Raw genomic sequence first — 27,127 nt, forward strand, 5'->3', positions numbered from 1 at the left:
ATGCACTTCCACCAGGCACCAGCGACAAGGCAAACAGCAGCGGCTCCACGTTTTCTCTGCTACAGACAAGCACCCCCCAAACTTGGGGTACTAAACTTCAACCACCACACAAAACCGCAAATACCCAAAAACTCATCGCGACCCACCGCTAAGAAACCCGCGCGCCAAAGGATTTTCTGCCACCTTAACAGGGGTAACTCCGAAATAAAGTTTAAAAACCGGGCAAGCGCAGGCCCCGAGCGACGGCCGCCACCTCCGCCCCGCGGAGGGACGGGAGCGAGCCCAGCCCAGCGGAGCGGCGCTTCCCGGCGCATCCCGGCCCGCAGCCGGGCGCGGGGCCACGGCCCCGCGGGGCGGGAAACCACGGCCGTGGGGAAAACGCGACTCCGACCGCGCTGGAGAAAAAGAGAGAGGAAGAGAAAGGAAGCGAGACCCGCACGCCCTGAGTACCAGAAAGTTCCCCGCGGCAGCGCCCAGCCCCTCAGCTCCAGGTCAGTGACGGCCGCCGGCTTCCTCCTTCCACAAGTACCTGGCGGAGCAGCCCTCGGGAATATCCCCACCCCAAGCCCGGCCCCTCCGAAACCCAGCCCCTCTCCAACACCCGCCTTTCCCCTCGCTCCGCTCCCTCCGACGGGGGCGGAGGGGACCTCCCCCAGCCCCTCTCTCTCCACCCCCGCTGCTCAGAGGAAGAAGGAGCGGGGATGTGCCGGTCACCGCCCCGTCCCGCCCCGCTCCAGGCGGCACCAGGTGAAACCCTCGGGGGGCTGGCGGGCGCTCTCCGCGAGCAGCAGGCGCCGCCCGCCCCTCAGCGCGGCCCCGGCGCGGCGGGGGAGCGGGACCCCCGTGCGCGGCCCGGCGGGGCGGGCGGGGCCGCCCCGGAGCGGAGCGCGGCGCAGGCGCACCGAGGGCCCGCGCCCCCACCGCCTCTCCCTCCGCGGCGCCTGCGCAGTGCGGCGGTGTCGCCGCTGTGCGGCGGTGCCGAGCTGTGGCGTGGGTTCGGCTGCTCGCCCCGGTGCACGGGAACACCGTACCCATCACTCGCCATCGCTTGGGTTGGAAAAGACTCCGAAGTTATTGAGTCCAACCTGCGACCCAACATGACCATGTCAACTAGACCATGGCACTACGTCCACTCCTTCACTAAACACCTCCCGGGACCGTGACTATACTACCGCCCGGGGCAGCCCATTCCAAAGTTTAATAACCTCTTCTGTGAAAAAATTCCCCGTAGTGTCCTCCCCTGGCACTGCTCGAGGCCATTTCCTCGTGTCCTGTCGCTGGTTTCCTGGAAGAAGAGACCGACCCCGACCTGGCTACACCCTCCTTTCAGGGAGCTGTAGAGAGCAGTACGGTCTCCCCTGAGCCTTCTTTTCTCCAGGCTAGACAACCCCAGCTCCCTCAGCGGCTCCTCATCAGACTTGTGCTTCAGACCCTTCCCCAGTTCCATTTTCCTTCTCTGGCTTCCCTCCGGAACCTCCGCGTCTTTCCAGCTCAGAACTAAAAGCAGGACTTGAGGCATGGCCGCACCAGTGCCCAGTACAGGGGGATGGTCACTGCCCTGGTCCTCTTGGCCACACTGTTGCTGGTACAAGTCAAGACGAAAGACACTGTCCTTTTTGGCCACCTGGGCACACTGCTGCCTCATGTTCATAATCCGTCGACCGGCACGCCCAGGTCGTTTTCTGCCACGCAGCTTCCTACCCACTCCTCCCCCAGCCCGTAGCGCTGCAAGGTTCAGGGGGGCAGCCACAGGTCAGGGCAGCTGCCACAGTTCAGGGGCCCCGCCATCCCTCGAGGTCCCCAGTGTCCTGCCCTTTGGGTTCCGCAGACAACCTGGGACAGCCAGGACAGAGGGAGAAAGACGGCCGCCCACCCGGGGCCACCAGGCAGGAGTCAGGTGCCAGCCCCGAGCTGGATGCTGGTCATGTGTCTCTCTCTCCGTGTGGCGCAGCCTCAGCGGTGGCTGTTGCGCTGTCCGTGTCAAAGCTAGACATGTGGGTTTGTAAATTCGCTGAGCCATATGTTAAGGAAACTTCGTTACATGACTGGGAGCCACTCTGGCAGTCACTCCTGCACCACCTGAGCTGGGACCGAGGCCCCTTCACACCCCCACACTCACACAGTCACACCAGGTTTCCTCACCATCTCGACCCCAGGCTTCCCACAGCAGGGTTTCAGACGTCCGCATCCTCTGGGGTGCAATAACTAAACAACAAAAGAACAGCTCGAGCTGGTGCCTCTGAAATCCATAGGTGGGACAGTGGGCAGATGCCTGGTCCCCTGACTGGAGGGTAGAGCTCCTGAGTGATGCTGGGCAAGGCCTCGTGACATACTCGTGGCTGTGCGTGGGTCAAGTGAGCTGCGTCTGCATCCTGCACCCTAGGAGTGGGCGCCCAAGGGCAGGAGGTGCCCTGGAGGTACCAGGTAGAGACATCCGCTTTTCACGTATCTGCAAGGAATTGTGTTCCTCTGGTTATGTCCTGTGTAGGGTGGACTTTGAGGACTTCCCTGAGCTAACTCCTTTTCTGGGCTATGTCGTTGAAGAAATGTGCAGCCTCAATCAAATGGATGACAGTCACATGACAATTCTTGAATGTCCTGTGAGTCTGATAGACTTCACTCCTAAGAATATAGGAATATTTACAAGTTTGCTTTTCCCCCACAAACTACAGGAACAAGACAAATCATCATGATCAAAGAAGTACTTTGGGGAGTAATCGTTTGAAAAAACCCCTGAATTTTAGTCATAACACAAGGCTCAAAAATAAATTTTAGACATAACAGCAGACTCAGAAAAGATTATATTTGAATCAGTTATTATGAGAAAAGGAGGTGAGAATATATATGTATCTCTTTTAGATATTCTAATATGAGAACATACATACACATATGAGAATATGCTGATATATTCATTATTTCTAATGTATTGGAATATATTTTTTATATGTTAGTAATTAGATTTTTTATACATACATAAATTTAAAAATTAAGGATTTTTGAGTCCTTTGAAAGAACTTTTCTTTAGAGGTCAGATTGTGAAAAATGACATACAGTTTCATCCCTTAGCACACATGTTTCTTGTTACAAGTTAAATATACAATGTAATTTAAAAATACTGTAAGGGTTCTCCTGTAATTGCTCTGTATACTATAAAAATAGAAATAAGTGCATTTTGCCAGTAATCTAGACTTTGCTGCCATTGAAGAATGCTTTTAAATTAACTTTCAACTGCAATTCACAAAGCCAATAGAAATTTTGATAGATAGTTATAATAGAAAAAGTAAATAAATCCTTTGTGATAGGGCCTGTGAGCTGGTTGCTAACACAAGCAGGGAACAACAGAAAGGAAGAAAACTTTGATCATTCCCTTCCTGGGAGGCAAGGAGTGAAGGGGAGAGAGATAAAGATAATGTGAGGGAAAACACTTCTAGGAAGCAAACTTGAGCTTTGGAAGTTATATTTCTACTTTGCCTGTCACACTTTTAGTTGTTTTTTGTTTGTTTGGGGTTTGAAGGTTTTGTTTGTTTGTGGCTTTGTTTGTTTGTTTTTAATTGGTCCACTTATTTTTAATAATTTAATTTTAATTGTATTAATTTATTTTCTGCTTGCTTCCCTGATTGGTTATGTCTGTTGCTTTTTTTCTCATTAATTTAAACTGTATTCTTCCTGGTCTATGTCAAATTCATGTTTCTTGCAACTTTAGGGAAGTCGTGGTGTTGTGCTGTCCATAAATTAGGTGCGTGTGATTGTGTTGAATGGATGTGTTGTTTCCAGCTGCCTCTTTTATAAGGACATATAAACTGAATGATGGTCTTGTTTACTTTAAAGAGGTATATAGTGTAATTTAATTAAATAGAACTTCGAGGAAGAACAGAGATCTGTATGCACAGATCCAATTATAGCATCAGGGCCTGGGTGCACAATATTTTGTCTGCTTAGCATACAAATACAATTTGACAGATGCAATTAGTCAACCTGATCTATTTTAAACAAACTATGTTTATCTGTTTTTAGCAGCACAGTATTTTACCAAAAATTACTTGTCTTTGATGTTATTCTATCAAGTTTAAAGAAACAGACACCTACTGTGCTTTTCTCCTTCATACGTTATTGATATTGTTGTTGTCCATATTGCTAACATTTGCTTATACTATGAAAACAAACCAAAAAAAATTTACCTGTTTTTCTGTTTTGCAGTTGTGGTTATAATTTCATGGGTTGGAGTATTTATGACATAAATTAGTATTTGGCAGCTAAAAGGTGTCTTCTAAGCCACTGTCTGTTCAATGAGGGCCTATTATCCATTTTATGTAGCTCTTGTTTACTCAGAATAATTCAATTCATTGTTGTTTTTCAGGTAATTCTCCTATGAAAACTCCAGTTCTTTGTATCATATTATGTTTATGTAACCAGATAAATTATGTTTCTCAGAATACTACACAGTACCACTTCTAGTAGGAACTTCTTTGTTTAGTTTCCTGGAAAAAAACCCTAAGAGATTTCTTAGCAGAGTAGTCATTGACTAGGTCATTTAACTTTGATCCAGCCTGACAACAAAAGGCTTTCAAGTGGAGACTGTAGCTCAAGAAATAACAGTCCTGATTAAACCGATTTGCTGCAATTTTACCAGCGCCTCAGCTCTTCTGGTGCAACTGAATTGTAAGGTCATTCCACAAGCTGGATTTAAAAAGGTAACTTCCTCCACCTTTTTGGTTAGGATTAGTACACTAGTGTAGCAGAGCAGACATCTGGAGAGAGCTGCCATGGACTTCCATGGTCTAACCCCTCTCTGGTTTACCATGCTCTGTACAGGCTGGCAGCTCCTGGTAGGCTATGGCTACTCCACTAAACTGCTCCCTGCACTGATAGTCAGAAATACAAGCTGCATCTTTGACTCTACTAATCACTTCTGGAGAGAAACTAAAGTAGATGCTTTCTCTGACCAAACCAGTTCCTTTAAGTGAACCACTCAAAGTCACATTTGGATATCATGATTTAAAATTCTGTGTCTTCCACTAAGGGGCCTGATGCATTACAGAAAACTGGGTACAGAATTTTAGCAGAATTTTACTGGCAGCGAAGAAAAGGGAAAAATTGTTTTGCTAAGCTACTAAAAGCTGTATTTATCAAAAACCTGAGTTCAGTTCAGACTGAAATCACTATGTGGCCATGGTTCAGCAGCAGCTGTCTTTGGGGAGGTCTGAGGATGGGAGAGGTTGGTTGGTTTTTTTTCCTGAGATAAACTCCAGAAATTTCTGTTCAGGTGAGTGTGAGAATGTGTTATATGTGCTCTTGCTGTAGTCAAAGATCAAGTTACTATTAAAGAATTTAGCTACACTGTCTGTAATATCCTTACATGAGGAAAACGGTTTTATAGTTAGGACTCACCTACCATTTGAGACTATGTTTTATCTCCTGATTTTAATGCAGAATCATTCTAAGATCACAGTAAACCTAAATAGCATTTATTGGCAAATGGCAACAAATTAATATATGTCTGTCTCATGGAATACTCTAACTAAATTACCAGTGTTGGAAACAACATAACTAACCTGTTAACTGTAGCCTAATCAATTTAGTCCAGAGCTGGCAAGACCCTTGGATGCTTTAGCAGGTGGCAAAAGATCAGGTGAGCACAATAAAAGGCTTTGGCAGCGTTTGGATTTCAAGAGCATTGAAATGGTATGTAATATTTAGGAATGGCAGAAATTGAAAGATATTATAATTGTGCCTGTTGGTATAAAATTTTAAATTGTTACCAGACCTTAAAGTAAATACTGATATAAAATCTAGCAAATTTGGGATGTAAAATTACACTCCGAAATCAGTATTTGTGCATAGAACTGACAGAATCTGTAAAGTTTGGAACATGCAGCCCCCACCCCCAGTGAAGTAAATACATTTTGTTTTTAAAATAAATATTTGGCATTGGCCAGTTCAGAGGAAACCCAGAATATCACCCCAAATCCATGTTTAAGCTCAATGGTAGCCATTTGAATCACAGAGAAGAGGATCAGTAGACAAAAGACAGGCACGGAGCAAGAGGAGAACTTGCTCTTTCAACTCTCAGGATAACCATTTCTCAGTGCTGATAAGACAATACCAAACACTTCCTGTTGTGTCTGACGATTTTGAGACACCCTTTGTCCTTGAGAAAAAAAAAGTAGAAAAATTTAATAGGAGTCCACACAGTAAATATGGCAGCAAAGATCTAATTCTTAGTCCTTTTCATTGCCCTTCTCCCAGGATCCAATTGGTATGAATCTTGGGTATGTATGTAATGCATCACTAATGAGGTGGCTGTTTTGAGGGTGCATCAAAAATTTTGGTATGTTCTCACTCTAATACATAATACATAATACATACTTGGAGACAGTGAGGGAATATTACATCTTGTTTCCTATTGCATTTTTATTATGCTGAATTGAGTTACTCACTGCCACCATTTACAAACCTTTTAGATGTTACTGGATGTAGCAGATGGGAGAAGCATTTAAGGACTGTTATTAAGGAGGGCTTGCAGAGGCTGAAGTTACTATCCTATTTGTAAGGACAAGTGGGACTCTTTTAGGAAGCCAAGTCTCTTTTTATCATGGGATGGTCAGGTAGCAGCAAGAAGAGACTGTTTCCCAAAAGAAGGCTTGAGGAGAGCAGCCACAAGGCAGGCCAGGCAGCGCCCTCGGCAACAGAGCACTGTCCCCTGGCACCAGAGGCAGGTGAATCCAAACAATGATTCAGGCACAGAAGGGGCAAGTGTACCTATGATGTAGCTAAACAGAGACTGAAGGCCCAGGCATGAGGTTAAATGGAAGCTCCAGTCTGAAGGTGTAGATGGAGGCTCTGGGAGAGGCTTGTCAGGGCAACCAAAGCCTATTTCTCATCAAGGTTCCTGTCAGGGACGTAGTGGGTGTGGGCTCTCCCACTGACTGTTTATTTCAAAGGCAGGAAGAAGATGGGATATCAAGATGAAGAAAAGCCAGAAGAAAGGTTTTCATCTTCACTAGTGGTGAAGGGCTGTTCGGAAGAAAATTAATGGTCAGAGTTTCTTTTGAGCAGAATGTCTGTTGGAAAAGCAGACATTGCTTTTGAATGAAGAAATATTCTTACTTTTTCTCCCTTGATGGGACACAGAGTAGTGATAGCATCTTCTATTGAAAGAGATTCCGGCCCCAAGCCTTCTGGATAACATCAAAACACTCTGTCTCATGTTTTTCTCTCTTCATTTTTTCCCCAGATGGGGAAAAAAACACATTATTAGCTTTGTATTTTAACAGTACTTAGAGTTATGATGTAGCTAATGTAGCTAATGAGAATATCCTCAGAATGTAATAATTTTGGTAATGAAACTCTGAATACTGGAGATCATTTGGCCTAGGTTTTCTTAGCTGACTAGGTTGTTGACTGAAGAGAAACACCTATCTTGCCTATTTTAACCATCTACTTTTTAGGACATACACTAATTTATTGTACTTACATCTTGACATTCTGTGACATGGATTTCTGGTACAGCTCCTCTTCTGTAAAACTCTGTAAGTTTTCTCAATTTTTATTCCACTGAGGCTACTGCTGTGCCTAATAATGGAGAAATGATCACATCTTTTCCATAGAGAAGCCTTTGTACTTTATTGTGTGAACAGCACCACATGGGTATAACAGGTTTTTTACCTCCTTCATGTGCCTTCCTGCTACATCTTGACATAACACCTGTGTAATAAATTTGTTAGCACCTCCAGGTGCCTTTCTTTTACAGCTTGACATAACAATACCCGCCAGTGGTAAGCTTTGTTTGTTTATAGCATATTTGGAAGTGTCAGGGAAATGGCAGAGCTTCCAAGATGGTTAATTAGCTGGTAAGTGTTAGAGCGTAATATCATTGTCACACAGCACCTTTTTTTTCTCCCTGAAGAATTTTCTTGACATTCTTCCAGTGCTATCGATGAGTTTACAGTAGCAAGTTTCATTAGTGGACCAAATTTCCCATCAGGGCATGACTCTAACAAATTGAAGCAGATCTTTATTTTACATGTCTAGCACACTTGCATTATTTTTTCTTTCCAAATATTCAAAGAATCTATTTTTGGCAGGTAGCAGCCAATTGCGATTTTCTTACTATGCGTATTGTCTCTTACAGACTTCGATCAATTTGAAAGAGTATCATGTTTACAACTTGGTTTTTTCTATACATCTGTCATTGGTCAGTTGTCCCTTAAGATGCTCCAGTATGATTTTAGAGTTCATTCCCACATTATATTTAACAAATTACTATTTCCAGCTCTACAAGCTTTGTTCCGCAAACAGATGCAGAAGCACTATCTTACATGAACTTTGTAAATAACTGAGCGTACCAGCATATACATGACTGGGTGAGGAGTTTTAGCCAGGGAAACTGCTATGTTTGATTTCTGGACACCTGGAGTAAGGATCATTTGTAACTGCACAGTGTTACTTGTTAAAGCAGTATGTATTTCTTGACTACAGTTAACAATTCTATTCCACAACTCTTTGGAATTACTTGGTACCAAAGAGTTCCCAGAGTCGCAGTTTGAACTCAATTTTGCTCATGCATTTTGATCATATGTGGTCACAAACAGGCCACAGTTGCCATGTGGGCAATTTCTGAGTTTCCTGACATGAAGATTAATCTCTCTACTTGCAGTCCCGTGGGTCTAAATAATATTTAGTTTCTAGACTAAGCTGTTTATGCCAAAACTTTCTAGGCTGTAGCATAGTGTCTGTGTCTTTTATCAGGTCATGGTCTAAATGCCTAGAAAAGTGCTGAAGGACTGAGACCAAATCTGGTAATTTTGTGGTTGGTCTTACACCTCTTCCATCAGAAGAGCTTTTAATTGCTGCTCATAACAGTTTGTACCCTTAGACTTAAACCTAGGCTTTCTTTAATATATCAAACTGTTCGTAGACTCTCCTGAATGATCTTTTGATAAGACCTGTCCTCTCTGCTTAGGGAGCCATCCATATTTTTGGCAGATTTACAGGGCTACATCTGCCTATGTGAAGATGTATTTCCATTCATAGTTCTCTTCTGCTTTTTTTTAACTAACTGTCAGGTGAAAAAGAAAATTGCAAAATGAACATGAGGAGTTCTTTTGCCTTTTAGGCTGAACTAGAAAATAATATGAAAAAGGTGCCCTTAGTTTTATTTAAGAAGACCGCTTCTGTCAGCTCAGATTAGTCCCATCTTACAAACACTTGACCTAATAGCGCTTAAAGAAAAGGTGATAATCTAGCAGAGGATGAAGTGAGTGTGGGGAACTGGAACTGACCAATAGAGATTTGGCACAGCTTTTAGGAGAATCCTTTTCCACTCTCTTTTTTCTTTCTTAATCACTCCTTTTTCTCCCATAGTTCTAAGGAATGACTAATCAACTTTGTGTATGACTGTACTTGAACACAGGTGGGATAAGATGCTCATTTGGGAAAGCTGGGTATCTCTGATAATGCTATCAAAAGGTGGTGGACATCTGTCAAAATCATGATTTATAAAAGAGTTACAACAGCTCTTCTAATGACTACATTGTTGGTTTGCTCTTTCATGTACCCAACCTCTTGCTTCTCTTTGGGTTGCCCATTCCTCAGAGCAGGACTAGTCATGCACTCTGTGTTTGCCTAGCAACTGGCCCACAGGACTCAGCCTTTAGTATATTACAGATAAGCAACAAGAGGGAATAGACTAGACTAGACTAGACTAGAATAGAACAGAACAGAATATTTTCTTTGGAAGGAACATACAAAGATCATCCTGTCCAACTGCCTGGCCCCTTCAAGGCTAACCAGAAGTTAAAGCGTTTTGTTAAGGGTGTTGTCCAAATACCTCTTGCCTGGGGAATCTACGACCTCTTTGAGAAGCCTGTTCCAGTGTTTGATGGGATAAGGTAGGTTAGTGAAGCAATCCACCATTCTCCTAACAGATTTTTATTTTTGCTTCCTCAGGAGAACTCTCTGACAACTGAGAAAATTCATCAAGCAGTTGCAGTATGCATTCTCTTTATACGTTTCTTGTGGCATTTCTTTGTGTTCCTCCTTCTGGACAGCTCAGAGTAGGAATACCTGGTAGTATTTATTCCCCATTGTTTTCAAGTACAAATATTCTTTGACATAGTATGAAGAATTCAGATTTAGAGGAGGTGCCTTATTTCAGTTAAAATATACTGGGATATTAAGAGCCCTTTATAGTTGGATGGAATAAAAAATGTTGTATAAAAGAGTGGCCTACCATATTTGGCTATAAATAGAACTTAAATTTATATAATGCACTGGATAGCAGTAATTTTAGTCTGACTTATGGTAAGAGCAGTACTTTAAGAACCAGAGACTAATTCTGCAAGACTTTTGCACTGATATCCAAGGATTTAATTCAGGCTCTATGAGATACTGGATCGAAGTTACAAAGAGTTAATTTCTGAGTTGGGGACACTGGTCTAAATCCTTAACTGTGTTTATATTTCTGCTTCTGGTTTCAAACTGTGTTTTCAGAACTTGTATAATATAAGATGTGGTTGGTCATATCAGTAGCAATGATGAATTTCCCTGGTTTTGAGAAGTCTTGAAGGGGCATTGTGTCAGAAACAAGTTAATTAACCATAAGTTTGCCTTGTATTATTATTGTAAAAGTGACCAAGAAGTACTTGGCAGCAGTGGGCAGGGAAGGTGACTAAAGCCAAGGTAGCATACAGTTGTAAACTCAGAGAGACAGGAGAAACGTTTATCTTACTTTCTCATGTTCAGGAGGCAACTACCTGAAAATGCCTCTTGAAAAACTCCAGCCAGAGGTAATAAGATTAAAGAAACTACTTAAGAGCTTTTTTAACAATAATACTATTTTGAAGACTACTAAATAGTAATACATGGGGTTTTGAGAGAATCCTTACAGTTGTAATTTACTCAGTTCATACTTGTGAGTATTTTAAAATTTAAAACCAGTAAGTCCACATATTCAGACCTTTGTGCATGCAAGAATAATGATCGGTATGTTCAGGGCAAGTCCTGCAAGTCCTGCAAGAGCAGATTCACTGTTCATCTGAAATCAGTTATTTCTTGTTACCTGGCCATTCTTTTAAATCCCCAGTAGAACTATGTGCACACATGCTCACACAAAACAAACAAACAAGCAAACAAACAAACCTGTGTTAAAAAGTTAATGTTTTCAAACCGTGCACACTTAGGGTCAAGTCCAGTTTTCCAAATGTTCAGTCAGTATTACTAAACTCAGTGAGATCTGCAGCACATATTACATGAACAGGACTGAACATGTAGCTGGCCTGTTTCTTCACCTATGAAATTGCGTCCTTCCAAGACAATTGGAGTGTCACAATGATCTGTGCTTCACCTCACTCTAGAAGACTTCAGAATAGAGTCAGACCTTATCTGTAGTAAGCACTCTTGTTAATTCCTGTCAGCATAACCTTGACTGAGAACAAAACCCGGAGTGTGACATCACAAATTGTTACTTTTTTTGTCTAACTCTTGCCAAATTCCCAGAAGGGAACTGGACTAAGTCTCAGTGGTTGCTTGGGGCAGAGCACTATAGATGGGCTTATGTGTCTTTGCCAGAGAGATGTACAAAGGAATTGTTCAAGGTGTTTCCAACACTAGTACAGTTCTGGAGTTCTTTTAAAGAGTTTGTAACAATGCTGTAAATAAAACTCTTTCAGGCCAGTTACCTGTATGAAAAGTGATAGGACATTCAGACTTCCTGCTGCTTTGGCAGAGTTGCTTTGCATTGATCTCCAGCATGACACTGAGGGCATGGTCAGACATTCATTCTTACTCTATAAAAGTCATGCTGGTTGAAGGAAGGAAGAGAGGGAACGTCTGTTTCACAACTGCCCTCCAGCCATTAGTTTTCCTTTCCATTCAATATAAAGCTGCATGTCTGCATCTCATAAGCAAAGAGACAGTAAGAGAAGAGAGAAACTGAAGTTTCATCTGGGTGGCAGATCTCTCTGTAGGTTCAAAGCCCAAGCTGGGCTCCAAGACACAAGTTTTAAACATGGTAGCATTTGGGATCAGAAGTTGTTAAGGGTATCATAGCAATTGAGGAGGAACCCTACTCAACCTCGAAATGTTGAAATACACACTAAGCAAGAGAAATAATAATTTTGTGAAGGTGTGAAGTGTATTTCACTTACTCAAGTAACAGATATTCCATCTTGAAAGACCTGCAAAACAGTAAACCATGGACAGATATGCTGCATTACACTACCTCCTTCACAGATGTCAGAATTACAAGATAAATGTTATAGAAAGTAAGTTGTAAAACTGAAGAGTCTTATCCTGGTTACAGCACAACAGAGGAGGGTGCACACTTTCAGGCTTTGAAGTGTTTCTCAGGTAGCTGGAGACGTACTCAACTTTTAGTATGCTCTAGCAGCGCAGTGCATGTGGGCACTAATAACATGCCAAGGTAAACCTTGCTGAAGCTAATTTCTGCAAACACTTGTACAAGACAGCAGCAACACTCCTGATAACAATTATTAATAATTAAGCACATTTTGTTGAATGAAGATGTTATTTGAAGCTGCAAGCCTTCTTTTAAAGCTTTGGGAACCTGGTTTTAATACCTTGATTTTTGTTTAAAATTTCTTTCTCCAAAGAGACACTATTTCTCAGCCTTTGTTGAATACTTTTTCCCAAGATTTAGGTCCTTCTCTGTGGAAGTACTCACAGCTTTTTACCGGCTAGCTCTTGTAGTTCAATGCCTTAGAAAGCCTCGGGCAGCCTAGAGAGGTAGCACGGGCAATCCAGCATTTCAGTAGCTCTGAAAGCGGCAAATGGTAGCTGCAAAGCTGATACCACCAGCAGAAGCAAAGAGGGAGAAATATAGGTCTCAGCTTAAGCTATAGTCCTGCTTTCAATACGAGACAGAGACACACAGATGTTTGCAGAAGGGATGCAAGCCGAAGAGGGCGGGCCCCTTCTCGGGTCCTTCTTTTACTCGGAGAAGGGGAAAGGGGAGGACTGGGGGCGGACCCGGGGTGACCGGCCAATGAGACACTGCTAAAGAGTCTGAGTTACATTTGGCTTTGTCCGCGCTTGGAACAAATGCGTTCAGAGCACGTGGCAGGGACAAGTCCTGGCTTGTTTGACCAGGGAGGGGGAAGGGCAGCTCGAAGCAGGCAGCAACACTTCTCCTATGGACATATTAAAGCTGGTGTGATTAATGGTAATTGCTGCTTTAGAATATTCCTACGCTGTGCTAAAAATGTGGCCCATTTTCACAGATACCTGTCTTGAAACTAGTGGGGGAAAAGGTCTGTCCTGTGGAGTTCACAATACAGCTAGATAAAATATGGTAGAGGAATATGCATAGAAATAATTGCCCAAGGTGGCACAGCTGAGCTGGAACTGAAACCCAGCAGTGTCCTTTGTATCTCATAGGCTGTCTTGCATACCAGCTTTGCTTAATCTCACTGAAATAGAGTACAACATTTTTACCTGTTTTGAAATGTCTTTTCTGATATATTCTTCATCAAGAAGTGCATGGTTATATCACAACCCTGTTTCTCCCCAGTGCTGACAGCATGACAAATGCTGAAATCCAGTCCCTTTTCCTATGGTGTTTTTCACCTCATAGATATGCTTCTTTCATCACATTCCTTGTCCATGCTGCAGTAAAGATCCATAGTTTTGACAACACCAGCTAAATAGAGCTGAAGAAAATTACAAGGACGGGAACACTAGATGGCTCACAAGGTGTTTAAATAATGTATAATTTCTTCTGAATAAACAGCTACTCATAATCTGATGCTTCAGACTGCATTAAAATAAAATACATTTATTAAGAGCCTGCACAGTTCAAAGCTGTACAAACAATTTGTTGTAGAAATAAAAATGCCTTGTTTTCAAAGGCATTGGAAAGGGAAACAGTGAGTTTTGTGCTTGGCACAGGCGATCTGCCCCAGTCTGCAGTTAGCCTCAGCATATCAAATGAAGGAAGAATGCAGCAGGAGTCTTTTTAATTAATCTTCATGTTTACATTGGCCCTTTGGTCCTTTGTATGCTCGAGTATGTGAATGTACAAAGGGGAGGCTGCACCTTAGTTAATATGTTATGTAGTCAGATTTTGCTTTTTTGTCAGCCTAGCCTTTATGCTAGTTGTACTCACTGGTAATTTATTACAGACTTATTAAAAAGCTTCACTTTGAAGAAAGTAATGACTTTATTCCAGCTTTTTGTTTTGGTTTTCTGTGGGCTTGGCTTTCTTAAAAAAATTTAAGATCTACATCAGTGAGATATCAAACAGAAATAAGAAATTACACGTGGACAGTTGGCTTAGTCACAAATTTTTCTAGCCATCTGCATTTACTCGTGCAGATATTACAATCAGTGTTCCCCATACATCAACTCATTTTGAGATATGTTACTATGAAGACTATAGCATAGCTGTTCCTTCAATGTTTTTTCCTTGGATTTCTGTATATTGCATACATAAGCTAAACCATGCAGAATCCACAGAGTGAATACAGAGTGTTGCTCTTACCACTGCTGCAACGTGGAAACATAGTCAAAATAGAAATAGCCCGCTCATGAGATTGCCTGTGCTTTCAGTGTGATCAGCATTGAAAAGGTTTTGCTGCCATGAATGATGCAGATTAAGGAATCTGGGAAGATTACTTACCCCTATAGCTGAACATAGCTCAGTTAAATGTAGCTGTACTGGCAAAAAAATTAAATAATCCTTTTGCCGCTATACAGAGACTAACAAAAGGTTTATCATTGAAATGTCTTGCTTGTAAGCAAGAGCTTGCTTTTAGTTGCATCAGTACAGGTCTGAATTGCTTTTACAAAGAGAACCACTGCATACTGCTTTATAAAAAACTTTTCAGCTATGGTCCCATTTCATCTGCTTCACCTTCACACTGTGATATTACAGTAAAACTGCACAGGGCTGTTGGCATAAGACTAGTAATAAAAACCTGTTGACTTCTGTTCACTATCACAAAATATGTGCTGGAAAAGAACAAGTTAACTGGTTCTGAAGAACACATGTTCACTAGCAGAAAATTGTGGAAGAGGCCCGTAAGTACCCTGTATCAATCACCTGAGGAGAAGAGAAATGCACTGTTATAAAAAGGAAGGAGCCAGATTATTTGCCTTCTTTGACAATTTTTATCATCTCAGTGTTGGTAGAGAGAAGGGAATTCTGGTTCTTAGAAGCAAACAGTTCAGCTGTAAGGAAGAACACTGTGCTATAAGAAGTTTAGAGTCATTCTAATGGTTTTCACTTTCTTTTTGAAGTGAAACCAATGAAGCCAGCATGGCTTTGCTGAAAAGCAGATCATGCCTGAAAAATTTGGTGGCATTCTACCATGGAGTTACAGCAGTTATGGATGAAGGAAGAGTGATTGATATCCTCTACCTTGGAGTGGTGCAAAGCATTTTACACTCTTCCGCGTGACATCCTTGTCTCTAAGCTGGAGTTGATGGATGTTACACTTGGTGGGTAAGGAATTGGCTGAATGGTTGCATTCCAAGAGTTGTGATCACTGCCTCAATGTCTGAGTGGAGACCAGTGATGAGTAGCATTCCTTGGGGATGGGCATTGGTATCTTTGTTGGTGACACAGCCAGTGCACCCTCAGCAAGTTTGCTGATGACATCGAGCTGTGCGGTACAGTCAACATGCTGGAGAGAAAGGGAAGCCATCCAGAAGGACCTGGAGAGGCTTGAGAGAGGGGCCTGTGCAAATGTCATAAACTTCAACAAAGCCACGTGCAAGGTGCTGCACCTGGGTTGGGGTGCACCTGGAGATGAGAAAGCTCCAGGGAGAAATTACAGCACCTTCCAATACCTAAAGGGGCCTACAAAAAGGCTGGAGAGAGACTTTTCACAAGACCATGTAGTGACAAGATAAGAATGAATGGCTTCAAGTGGAAAGAGGGTAAGCTTAGGTTAGATACTGGGAAGAAATTCTTTACCGTGAGGGTGGCAAGGTGCTGGAACAGAGAAGCTGTGGATGCCCCATCCCTGGAAGTGTCCAAATCCAGGCTGGATGGGGCTGTGAGAAATCTCATCTACTGGAAGTTGTCTCTGCCCATGGCAGGGGTGTTGGAACTAAATGGTGTTTAAAGTCCCTTCCAACCCAAACCATTCTATGACTCTATGTGTCTAGAAATGCTAAGAAAGCTCACCATCAGCTTGTTTGTGTGTATGGGACTGAGGCATTCTGAAGGGTTTAGGTGTGAACCTGAGGGTTTCAGTTTTCTGGGATTCTTGTAAACAGGTTCTTTCCGCCAGAAGTGGGAAACAGAGGACCTTGGACATGGCCAAACACAGTGAATAGGCAGCTGAACTTCAGAATCCAAATCTCAATATAAGATTATGCAAAAATTAAACTGTAGCTTGGGGAGGATGTGCGGAAACCTGAAGTTGAAGAGGTCCCAGATTAGAGCCTGGAAGGTGATGCTGACTGAGGATTCAGGAGTGCAGTTCCTTACCAGCAAAGTGGTGAGCGGGTTAATTGGGGGTGCCACCAGGTACTATCACAGGCCATAGTCCCAGCTCAGAGCTAGATCCTTGTGTTAAGATCTTTGGGCCTGCACAGTGTCTGATGGAAATAACTGCATAGACCAAGGCAGCTTTTTCTTATAATAAAACCCACTGAAGCCAGTGGATTCAGATTCTCTTTGGCTTAACTAGAAGTAATATTTTATAATCTTGTGGTGTCAGTTAGGTAACAAAGAAAACTGTTTTACCAGCTTCTCCTGGGCTTGGGGGTTTTTTGCATTTTGTCCCCTTGTTTTAGATTAATTTTAACACACGTTATGTCTGTTTGTAGACTGATTTTTTTCCACACAATGACGTGCAGAAACCACAATTTTGTACCATCCTTTTGTGTAAGGTTCTGGGTTTATTTTAATAAGCTTAATTACTAATATTTTTGTGAAGGTGTTTGATTCTATCCTAATCCTGTGTATTTGAAAATGCTTATCTTACATTTCTCATGCTCCAATAAATATTTGTTCATCAAGAATACTCATAAACCTAAGTCATTGCTCCAAGCATTAGCATCACAGCTTTTTTCATTCACTGTGTTTCCCTGTGACTTATTATTAACTGACTTCCCTTGTCAAAAATAAATTGTGTTTATTTTTGACACAGTACTGCTGGTATTTGATATTATTTCACTGTGGTAGGGCTGCCCTTATGTTTATTCTAAAAAACAATGTTTCCTAATTTGTTTTGAATTCCTCTCCTCCTGAATTTCTAATTGATATTTTTTCAAGTGGCTCAGCTTATGTCCTTGTTTTGGAAAGTTTTATTTCTTTACTTTATTTTGTGTTTGCTTGTTTTGTTTGTGAGTTTGTTGCTTTGGTTTTTTTTAATTTTTCTTTTTTATTACTGTTTTTTAAATAATGTTCAGATAAGTGCTGCTGACAGCTTAGGACATATTCTAACCATTTTTCTTTGACCTGTTCATTAGAATACCACATAGCTCAGAAGATAGTAATTCTGATTGCTGGCACATTTCCTGTCTTTTCCCTTTGATCTATAAAATAACTGCTCCATAAGATGGCCTCTCAGGCAATTCTTTGTAAAGAAAGTGTGCCTTTCCCCAGAGCGGTTTCTGCACGTATCAGAAGGCTGAAGCTGTTGGCCTCACCCAGTAGAAGTGTTCACAGCCTGAATTTTCTCTGGAACTGTGGCTAGAAGAGTTGATAGCTATAGTAACAGGAAACGTTTGACTGATCAAGCAGTGCTTTGCCTATCACTAGGGAGAACTTTGTCTAGTATTAACAAGAATATTTTCTTCGTTTAGAAACCCCTACTCCTTGCGAACCATTGTTCACCTTCTGCTGCATGGTCCTTCAAATGGCTGTGGGCACTTCACACACAGCATTATGTGTCTCTCTGTGTGTGGAGGGGGGTGTTTCTCTTTGCAGTAACTTGTTTTCACTTTCTTCTAGGAAAAAATGAAACTGGTACAGGCACTGTTTCCTTCTTTGCCAGATGCCCTACCTCTCTAAGGTAATTAGCTTTATTTGCTCAGCTTTGCATGCTCAGAATAAAATTAGGCTATTTATTTTAGTGACAAATGTCAGGATAAATCCTATACTGACCTGTACTTGCTGAATGCAGTTACTAATTGAGTCACTGGTTGATTTAGACAACAATAGGATTACATAGGATGCCTTTTCAGCATGTAGTATTGCTCCTAATTTTTATAGCGCGAGCAGGAACAAGACATATGTTGATACATAAAAATAAGGAAGATCTAATACTCAGAATCTACAGGAGCTGCTACAAAGGAGTGATTCCACTAGGAAAAAAAGCGTGTTAGAGACCGACTAGTTTACTGATCTTGCAGCCTTTCCTTGTGCACATATTTTTTTCTCATTCTCATTATTTGGAAGACCAAATTTAAGACAAACACAAAAACACATATATAAAGCACAGCACAAGCAAATGTTTATCTTTCTCCTCACTGAGTTTGATGGCTTGTTCAAGTTTGGGGTTCACTTGCACTCAAGTCTGAGTTTCACTTTCAATGAGGAATTCTCAACAACTTTCAGGACTGGATCTTAACAGGGTTGAATGGTTTGGTAGCTAGCAAAGAGGAGTTTTCCTTTCCCAGTGTTCCATTTGAAGCAGTATAAGCAACAGTAAACTCCAATAATCTAATAGTTACCTCATCCCTGCTGTTTTATATTGAGTAATAAGGCTTTGAAAAAAGGTATCAGCCGAACCAAGACATGCAGAATGAAAGTCTTAGCAGCAGCATCTTGAGGGGAAAGGTAGAAAGAACCTGCATTCTGCTATTTGCACAGTGAGTCTGGTATTATCAGTGCAAATCTGCAGAAATACAAGGAGAAAAGCCAAAATTACAAAGACTGTTACTGTAGGAGCTAAGCCACAAGTATTCTCGTTCATGAATGACTGACTTAGAATTGTTCTGAGTTACTACAAACATTTGTGTTTAGTGAGTGACTCAGTATCGAGTGATAAATTGTAAAGGATTGATTTTGCCTCTACTGCTTAAGGATTTAAGAGTTATATAGGAAAATTCCAGCCCACTTGATGCTTGTGGCAACTTGTTCAGTCACAGACTGAAGCATAATCCGTACATGTCTGTTTTCACTGGATATTAATTCAAGTGACTGGCACACAGACAGACACAGGCAGTAATAGATTGTAAAGTTGCTGAACGGTGCTGTATTTATCTCTGTGTTATCGTTTCAATGTATGGGACCATGTTTCATGGTTCATGGAGATGCTCTACACAGAGATGATCCATGTATGGTAGTTTCCTAGGTAATTTTAGAGGCTGTGTGAGAGAGGGCTGTGTCTGCCACTTAGGAAACAAGCAGAAGTAAGTGGTCAGTACAGTGGGCAGGTTGACTGCCTGAAGAAAAGATGCACTATTCCTTTAGTTTATATTCCTAGCAGGGTAAGGACCAAAAGTTCCAGTGGTACTTAAAAAGTGAAATGGAACATGAACTGTGAGCCGGTCCAAAAAGGGAGCTGTTGTTAAGCTGGAACATTGCCTGCAGTCATTTGCATCCCTGTTGGAAAGAAATCACATCAGCTAATGTGCAACTACTGCAGTACAAGGCCCAGTATATTGAAAGTAAACTGTGTGGGTTCAGCAGCTGCTGTGCAAGCAGGAAAGCAAAAGTCCCTGGCCCCTTTACAGAAAACGTGAGGCAGGTGACTCCACGTAGGAACCCGCTCAAACAATCCAAGCTTAGGAAACAGAAATTACAGTTGTTAGGGAATGTTTGAACACATTTGAAAGCTGAGATAATCTCTTTCTTATCAGACAGAAATGATTGCAAGGAAGATTTTAAAATAAATCATCACTGTTTGAATGCAGGTAACTGAGAACAGCTGTTGGAAACATCCCCCTTAAGGTGACTGCTGCCTTTACCCCTCAGCAGAATGTGTGTAGTTGTCTTTACATAAACTCTCATGGCCTATTATTGGTGGTTCAGTGGAAACCAACCTATCTGTATACCTTTACAAGCAGTGCCTATTCTTTGCTTTCTCTTGCCCTTTTTTGCTTGCTCAGTCAAGTGCTTATGGCAGAGATCCTAGATCTTGATGCCACCTGAACATATGGAGGTGCCCATGTCTCCAGCCACAGATCCATGCCGATGTGGCAACAAATGCAGAGAATTCTTCCTACACTAAAAGCAAGGTTGATGAGAGTACATCTGTCTGAGTTCAGGAGGCCAGTGGTTTTAAGTTAGATTGATTTGACTGATTATGAGAGACTCCTCAACCCCGCTCCCTGTGAACACCTGCAGTAACAAATCTGCTACAGATGAGACACCCAGTCAGTCATGGATGATGACCCCTATGGCAGGCATACTTGGAGTGACTGGAAAAGCAGCTCTCCTGTCCAGAGGCCTCTTAAAGGGCTACTTCAGGGGCTCCCTTCTTTTCTGAAACACCGCAATGAGATTGTCTGTGTGGAGTTTTTTAAAAAAATGTGACAGAGTAATGCTTTGATTCAGTGCATGATCTGTGTGGCAATAAATATCTCCAACTACCATTAATATTTTTTTTCATCAGAAGGGCAGTGATGTGGGAGACAGGAGTAATTTCCCTGTTACTTTTCTCTTTTAGAGAAGTCTTTCCTTTGGAACATGCCTCATGGTAGTGATTGCCTAAAGAATCACAGTCTGCAGTGCTTTGCTGAACTCCTTTTCAAAGTCCCTTCTTCACTCCACACCACTCAGCCTTCATTAACCCTTTCCTCCACTGAAAATCCTTTAATAACTGAATTACCTTTTCTCACCCTCACCCTTTAGCAAAGTGCAAATAGACTAACTAATCCACATTCATTTCCATTAACATACTTACCAAGGGTTAATAAACCCTATGGAAGTCCAAAAATAACATGAAATGGTGCAAAGATACTACATTTTCATCTTCTCGATTGGGGCCAAACACACCTGCTGAGACAAGGACTAACTGGGACTCAGCTACAAGTTTCTGTTCTGCAGCTCAGCTCTCAGGTGAAGCACTAGCTTTTTATTTAAAACTCTTCATATATAGTTATATTTCAGGAGGACTACAGTCAGTGAAACCAGAATGTAATTCTCAGTCAGGTTTCAAAAACATTTGATAAATACAGCAATATTTCTTGTACGTGACATTTTACAGATTATTTGCATTGTTCCTTCTTTTACAGCCCATGGTTAAAACTGCATGCTAACTGTAAAATATGAATTATTTTTCTAACAGAGATGAGCTAAAGTTTTAAGGTGGCAATTAGGTAGGTATCTCTGGTTCTGATGCTGGAAATGCTGCACAGAAAATATTTTGTTTTCAATGTCCCTGCTTAACAACTTGTAACTTATTATACCATCACTGCAGAAATAAAACACCTGTTAGCAAAAGAAACAGCCTGTAATATATAAAGTTTCTCTTTGGTTCTAGCTTTTAATTTGACTTTGTCTTTTTTTAAGTAAATGATTCATAACATCATCTTTTTGAAATCTTTATTCTTCATAGTACATGTTCTAATTGTGGTTCTCACCCATACTTGAGATCTATTAACCCCATGGAATGACTGATTAATTCTGTTTATGGTACCTATCTTCTCTACTGCTGTGAAAGCTACAATGTTCCATTTTTGTTGTCAATTTCTAATAAATTAGAAGCTTGATTTGTAAGTTATCGAAGAGAAAACTATACAGAGAACCTTTAATGAATCAAATACTCACTTGCTCTCTGTGCTTAGGATGCATAGTAACTGTCATCATAACTTGCTTTTCTAAATTTTAACACAAAAGTCAGATAGTCTTAATCCTTTGTCCAAGGAATGAGGGAGGAAAGCATCGTACCCTCCTCCTTGCATACGTGCCAAGAAGACCAAGGATGCAGCAACTCTGATAGCATTACATTGACAGTTCATTTCAAGATGTAAGCAAAGGAGGTGTTTTGTTGCCTTTTTTAAAGTAGACTCTAATTATAAATGTTAGTGGAATGTTTTGAAGCGAGGTAGCCTTCCCTCACCCCTTCACTCCCTCACTTGGATGTTTCTCTGACATAGCTGACAGTTACGCTTTTGTATGAAGGCTGAGGAACAAATGAGATAAAGTAAGAAACTGGAATTCTCTCTAAGTATTAGAGCAATTTGCTACAGCACTACATTTGTAAGAGTCATCCTTCTATAACAAGTAGAAATGACAGAAAAGATCTGCAGCATGAAGCTGAGATTAGGCTATATATTCTGTACCTGAACCAGAGGCTCCTGAGGACAGCAGTGGCACAAGTTGTGCTCCACCTGTTTCCATAAGTAAACAACCTTGCAGGTGGTACAGGTTGCAGCAACCAGAAGAGAGTCAATTGTGGCCAAGTGCCAGGTTTGTTAATGCAGGTTTTATTTCACAGAAATTTCTTGCTATACATTTAAATCAAAAGCATTCTGCTATGCAGCACATTTTTTACAATCCATTTGCCTGGTGGAATTACAATATTGTTATAAAAGAGGCAGAGAGAGTTGCATAGGAAATGGAAAATGGTAATTTGGACATTTTTTCAAAATGCAACAAAAGGATATCCTATATACGAATTTAGAAAACCTGTAGGAGATGAAATTGTCAAATTTCTAAGTCTGATAGCAGCTTATCCTGCTATGATTCCTATGAACCAAACAATTCTGTCATATCGGTAAAATGTTTCTTTTCTCATTCATTTCTTATTCAAAAGATAAACTCTCAGCTTTATGAGTGTCTCTGAGATGTTTGAAACACTGGAAGCAAAGATGCACTTAAGTGCTAGCAGGATTAGACACCATGGATGTAGTCTTCATCAACTTGTACAACTAGGACTTTCCTTATTTCCTCTGTCAAAATAGATGATCATCATCTTCATTACAGAATCATGGAATAGTTTATTTTGGAAAAGACTACAAAGCTAGTTCAGCCCCCTGCCATGGTGGGGGTTGTGGCCCTCATCTGGAATTGCTCCAGCAGCTCCTTCTTTTGTTGAGAGCCCCAGAGCTGGGTGCAGCACTGGAGCTGGGGTCTCACCAGAGAGGAGCAGAGGGGCAGAATCCCCTCCCTCACCCTGCTGGCCACGCTGCTTTCGATGAAGCCCAGGACATATTTGGCTTTCAGAGCTGAAATGCAGATTGTTGGGTCATGTCAAACTTCTCAGCTACCAGCACCCCCAAGTCCTTCTCCTCAGGGCTGCCCTCAATTCATTCTCTGCCCAGCCTGGGTTTGTCTTTGGGATTGCCCTGACCAGGTGCAGCACCTTGCAGTTGGCCTTGTTCAGCTTCATGAGGTTTGCATAAGCCCACCTCTCAAACCTGTCAAGGTCCTTCCGGAAGACATCCCCTTCCTCCAGCATACCATCTACACCACACAGCTCGGTGTCATTGGCAAACTTGCTGAGAGTGCACTCGATCCCACTCTCTGTGGCTCCAAGGATGTTCAAAGACCACTGGTCCCAACACCAACCCCTGAGAAATGCCACTCAATCTTTTAATATGAAATAGTTTTGTACGACTCTTTCCCTACAGGTTTCATGGTTTTAGTCTATTAAAAACAAGAGGCAAAGCCAAAGCACTTGCCAGTATATCTTCCTAAAAAGTTTCTCTTGGCTTCAGCCAATACATGCTGAATGAATGTAGCAAGATTTTACCAAAAAGAATACACATCTTACATATTCACCACTGCGTTATCAAAGTCATACCCTTTAGCTCTTGAATGTATGACTCGTCTCCTGGCTTCAAATTAATAATAATTAAGTCTCCCACTAGTTTGGTTTTTTTTTTTAAATAATGGAAGGCTTTCCTTTATCTACTGATTAGTAAGAAAAAAGGAAGAGACTTTGATGTTCTCTCCTTGGAATTGTTGCAATGTTTTCAGCTTAAGCCTCCTGACCTGATTCATAAGTGCTCAAGTCAAGAACGATTAAACTTTTCTCATAACTTAAAAACAGTTCTCTACTGCATGGTCCTTCTGAGATTCTTCTTTTATCTTCAAGGTCAGGTAAAAACATCAAGGGTTTAGAAATATGCTCTATCTGTGAGATAGGTCAAGATGACCTTGTGTTCTCCCCCCTCTCCCCCCCCCCCAAAAAAAAGTTCATGTATTTCGTCTTCATTTAAAGCTCAGGCTGAGAAGAAAACAGCACAAAGTGCCTCCAGCAGCTTTAAAACTGATGGATGTTACTTAATTTTCAAGCTGTTTCAAATATCTTTCACTTCTTCCTTTGATGAGTTTTAATAATTAATATTTTTGCAGAATGCTGTTGCTCCAGACTGGCTTCCTCTGTCTGTTGCAAATTTTTTGTTTAGAATTTCATGCCTATTGAGCTATTGGCAAGATCTGCTTTCTGCTTTGCTTAAGAAATCAATAAGGATCTCTTCTGCAGATTAATTCTCTGCTGCTGCATTGTCCTCATTATGCTAGCTGTTAAGGGAACATTTCCTTGTTGCAGCAGTACATACATGAAAGTTAAGATCTTCAGGGTATCTTTGATGTGTCTTGGACTGGCATCCCGAAACTAGCTCCTAATGAAATCAGGCTGCCTCTTCGCTGCCTTCCTCCCCTCTTCTTTTTTTTTTTTTTTTTTTTTTTTTTTGGTTGGTTGGTTGGTTTTGGGGTTTTTTTGTTTGGTTTTTGGTTTTTCGGTTTTTTTGTTTTGGCTTTTTGTTTGTTTGTTTTTGTTGGTTTTTCTTGGTTTGGTTTGCTTTTGGATTTTTTGGTTTTCTTTTATTTTATCCAAGTGATAAAATGTGGTCTTTTACCTCCCTGTTGTAGGTAAAAATCCTCTAGGTGTGACATGGTGTTTTTAAGGGACTGCTTTTCGAGCATGAAGTTGTTACGTCCGTGCTTTCTAGAATACATATAGGCAATCTGGTGATTATTTTCACTGACTGCCGGGTAAAGTCAGCGGAAATCCCTGCACAGCGGGGTTTTACCTGCGAGTGTCCGGCTTTCCGAAACACGCCGACGGCCGCCTCATCCTTGCTACTGACGCGCACCCCCGTGTGGGCAAATTCTGTGTCGTTCCCGCCTCCTCCCGGTTTCCTAAAGTACGTGGGCGAGAACAGAATCGTCTAGCCATCCATCGTGCCATCCTCAGGGGATCTTCACAGTCACAGGATATTCTGAGTTGGAAAGGATCCACACGGGTCATCGAGTCCAACTCTTAAATGGCCCGTGGCTGATTGAACGCGTAACTTCAGCGTTGTTAGCACCGTGCTCTACCGAGTCAATCATTGCAGCCCCCTCCCCAGCCTCCATACATCTTCCAGAGCAGCAGCTCCCCTCCTCAAAGCCAACTGCAAAGATCTTTGAAAAAGAAAAAAAAAATTAAACAGCAACCATCGCTCACCACACGTGCTTCACTTCTTCAGGCTGGTGGTGAGACTCAAAGGTTTTATAAACTTCATTGACTTGCACAGTATAACCAAACTAGATAGAAGAATATGAGAAAGGGGGTCTTGCCTGTAAGCACTGAAGTCATGCTTTAAACAGAAAAACTAGAGAATTAGACCTTAAAGACTGATTCAAAAATTCCCTAGAGAAGACAGAAAACCCTTATCAAAAGTGAATTACCAACACACAGTCTCATATGGCGAGGGAAACTATTACATGTAAAGGCAGGCTTGTGCACTTAACTTGTGAGTATAATGGTCTTTCCATACCTCACCATACTGCACCATACCATGGCATGCCATCCCACACCATACCCATAACCATTACCATGTCATACCATACCACACCACAGCACTCCATATATTCTTCATTCATGCCATTAAGAGGAAAACTGCTTGAATGACAGCAAAAACTTTAATAAGATTGACTGCATTTCCATTTTACAGCTCTTTAGCCTTCTATCCTACTATAAGTTTCTGAAGCTTTCATATGTTGCTATGGAACTTCATTTCTCTCAATCATCAATTCCTTTCCACCAACACCGATTTTAGACTATGGAATGTGTAGAAAGATGTTTCCATAGCAGCAAGATCATAGAAGTCCTTTTTTAAGGATTCAAAAACTGATTAGAATTGATAATGAAATAACTTGCAGTGGAAAATGTGGTTCCTAACTAGATAATGAATTCTGACAGAATTCTGCGTTTTAACTGTCCTTATCCTAACTCAGAATATTTGCTATTCCACATTTTTGTTTGCACAGTAATAGTCACAGGACACATGCAATTAAGCCAGCTGTTTCTGAGGAAAAAATAACTGACCTTGACACTAATCATCCCAGTGTAACAGAGCATCTGAGTCAGCTGCATGGTTAAGTGAGGCATCATGGGCACTGTGGTAGGTTAAAGGTCTTTGGGACAAACGCACCCAGCTGAACATCAGAGGGAGATTCTCAAGAGCAGCAGGTGGCAAGGAGATGCTTCTAGGACAGAGGAGATCCTACAGACAGAAATGCTTTATCCAAATAGTTTGAAATGTCCATTTGAGTAAATTCTTATATGACTAGCTGTAAAGACTTTGCCGACTTCAGATAAATCAGAACCACAGACTGAAGAAGTAATTTAAAATAATGTAGCAGTGTTAGTGTTGAAGCGGTATATATTCATAGTATATTTTCTGTTCTGCACAAAGACCCATGTATGCCCAGCTTTACATATCCAGCTTCCATTATTTATTTCCTGCTGTTATGGAAAAAAAATTAACTGTCTTTTTCTACTGTTTTGTTTTTTGCTATTTTGTTTAGATTTTGTTGTGTTTTGTAGGTTTGGGGTTTTGGTTGGTTTTTTTGGTTTGTGGTTTTGGGGTTTTGTTGTTTCTTTTTGTTTTTGTTTTTTTTAAATTTTAACAAAGTTGCAGAATTTGTATAGCTTAACTTGATGAAAAAAGACTTAATTTCTCTGTTTGGATTTCCCATTCTGGTTCATAGCAGGACCACACAGTTTTACACCAGCACAGCTGAGCCACAGATACCCTTGTGAGTCAGAAGACATAGGAAGAGACTGGGAGTGCTTCAGGTGGCAAGGGGTTGTTTTTCTTCTGGTTGTAGTTTGCAACTATGTAGGAGTAGGAATCTTAAATTGGAAAATAGAAAAATCATGGAGAACAGACCTGGCCCATAAGAACATCAACACTATCTTTAAGTGCCCATATTTTGTTTCATCGTCTCATCAGATCCCAGATCATGATTTCCTGGACGATCTTCACAACT

The 27,127-nt window shown here is 41.5% G+C and overlaps 2 protein-coding genes across 5 annotated transcripts in view; one reads left to right on the plus strand and one right to left on the minus strand.

The window, feature by feature from the left end:
• Nucleotides 1–534, minus strand: part of PTBP3 (polypyrimidine tract binding protein 3) — a 49,041-nt gene extending 48,507 nt beyond the window's left edge. For all 4 annotated transcript variants that reach the window (XM_032097014.1, XM_032097015.1, XM_032097011.1 and 1 more), the window contains exon 1: nucleotides 451–534. The gene's annotated coding sequence lies outside the window, so the exon portion shown is untranslated. The remainder of the gene's footprint in view (nucleotides 1–450) is intronic.
• LOC116438271 (predicted GPI-anchored protein 58) lies at nucleotides 1–25,294 on the plus strand. The gene is made up of 3 exons (XM_032097102.1): nucleotides 1–747; nucleotides 17,924–17,984; nucleotides 24,740–25,294. The coding sequence occupies exons 1-2, from the start codon at nucleotides 1–3 to the stop codon at nucleotides 17,981–17,983; spliced, it is 807 nt and encodes a 268-aa protein (XP_031952993.1). The 3' UTR covers nucleotide 17,984; nucleotides 24,740–25,294.
• The last annotated feature ends 1,833 nt before the right edge of the window (nucleotides 25,295–27,127 follow it).

This window comes from Corvus moneduloides, chromosome Z, assembly GCF_009650955.1.
Source record: "Corvus moneduloides isolate bCorMon1 chromosome Z, bCorMon1.pri, whole genome shotgun sequence".
Taxonomy (NCBI): Eukaryota; Metazoa; Chordata; class Aves; order Passeriformes; family Corvidae; genus Corvus; species Corvus moneduloides.

Coding starts and splice junctions, on each gene's coding strand:
- LOC116438271 (XM_032097102.1), top strand. CDS start 1: ATGCACTTCCACCAGGCACCAGCGACAAGGCAAACAGCAGCGGCTCCA. Junction 748..17,923: donor CCCGCTCCAGGCGGCACCAG/GTGAAACCCTCG, acceptor ACTTTCTTCTAG/GAAAAAATGAAACTGGTACA.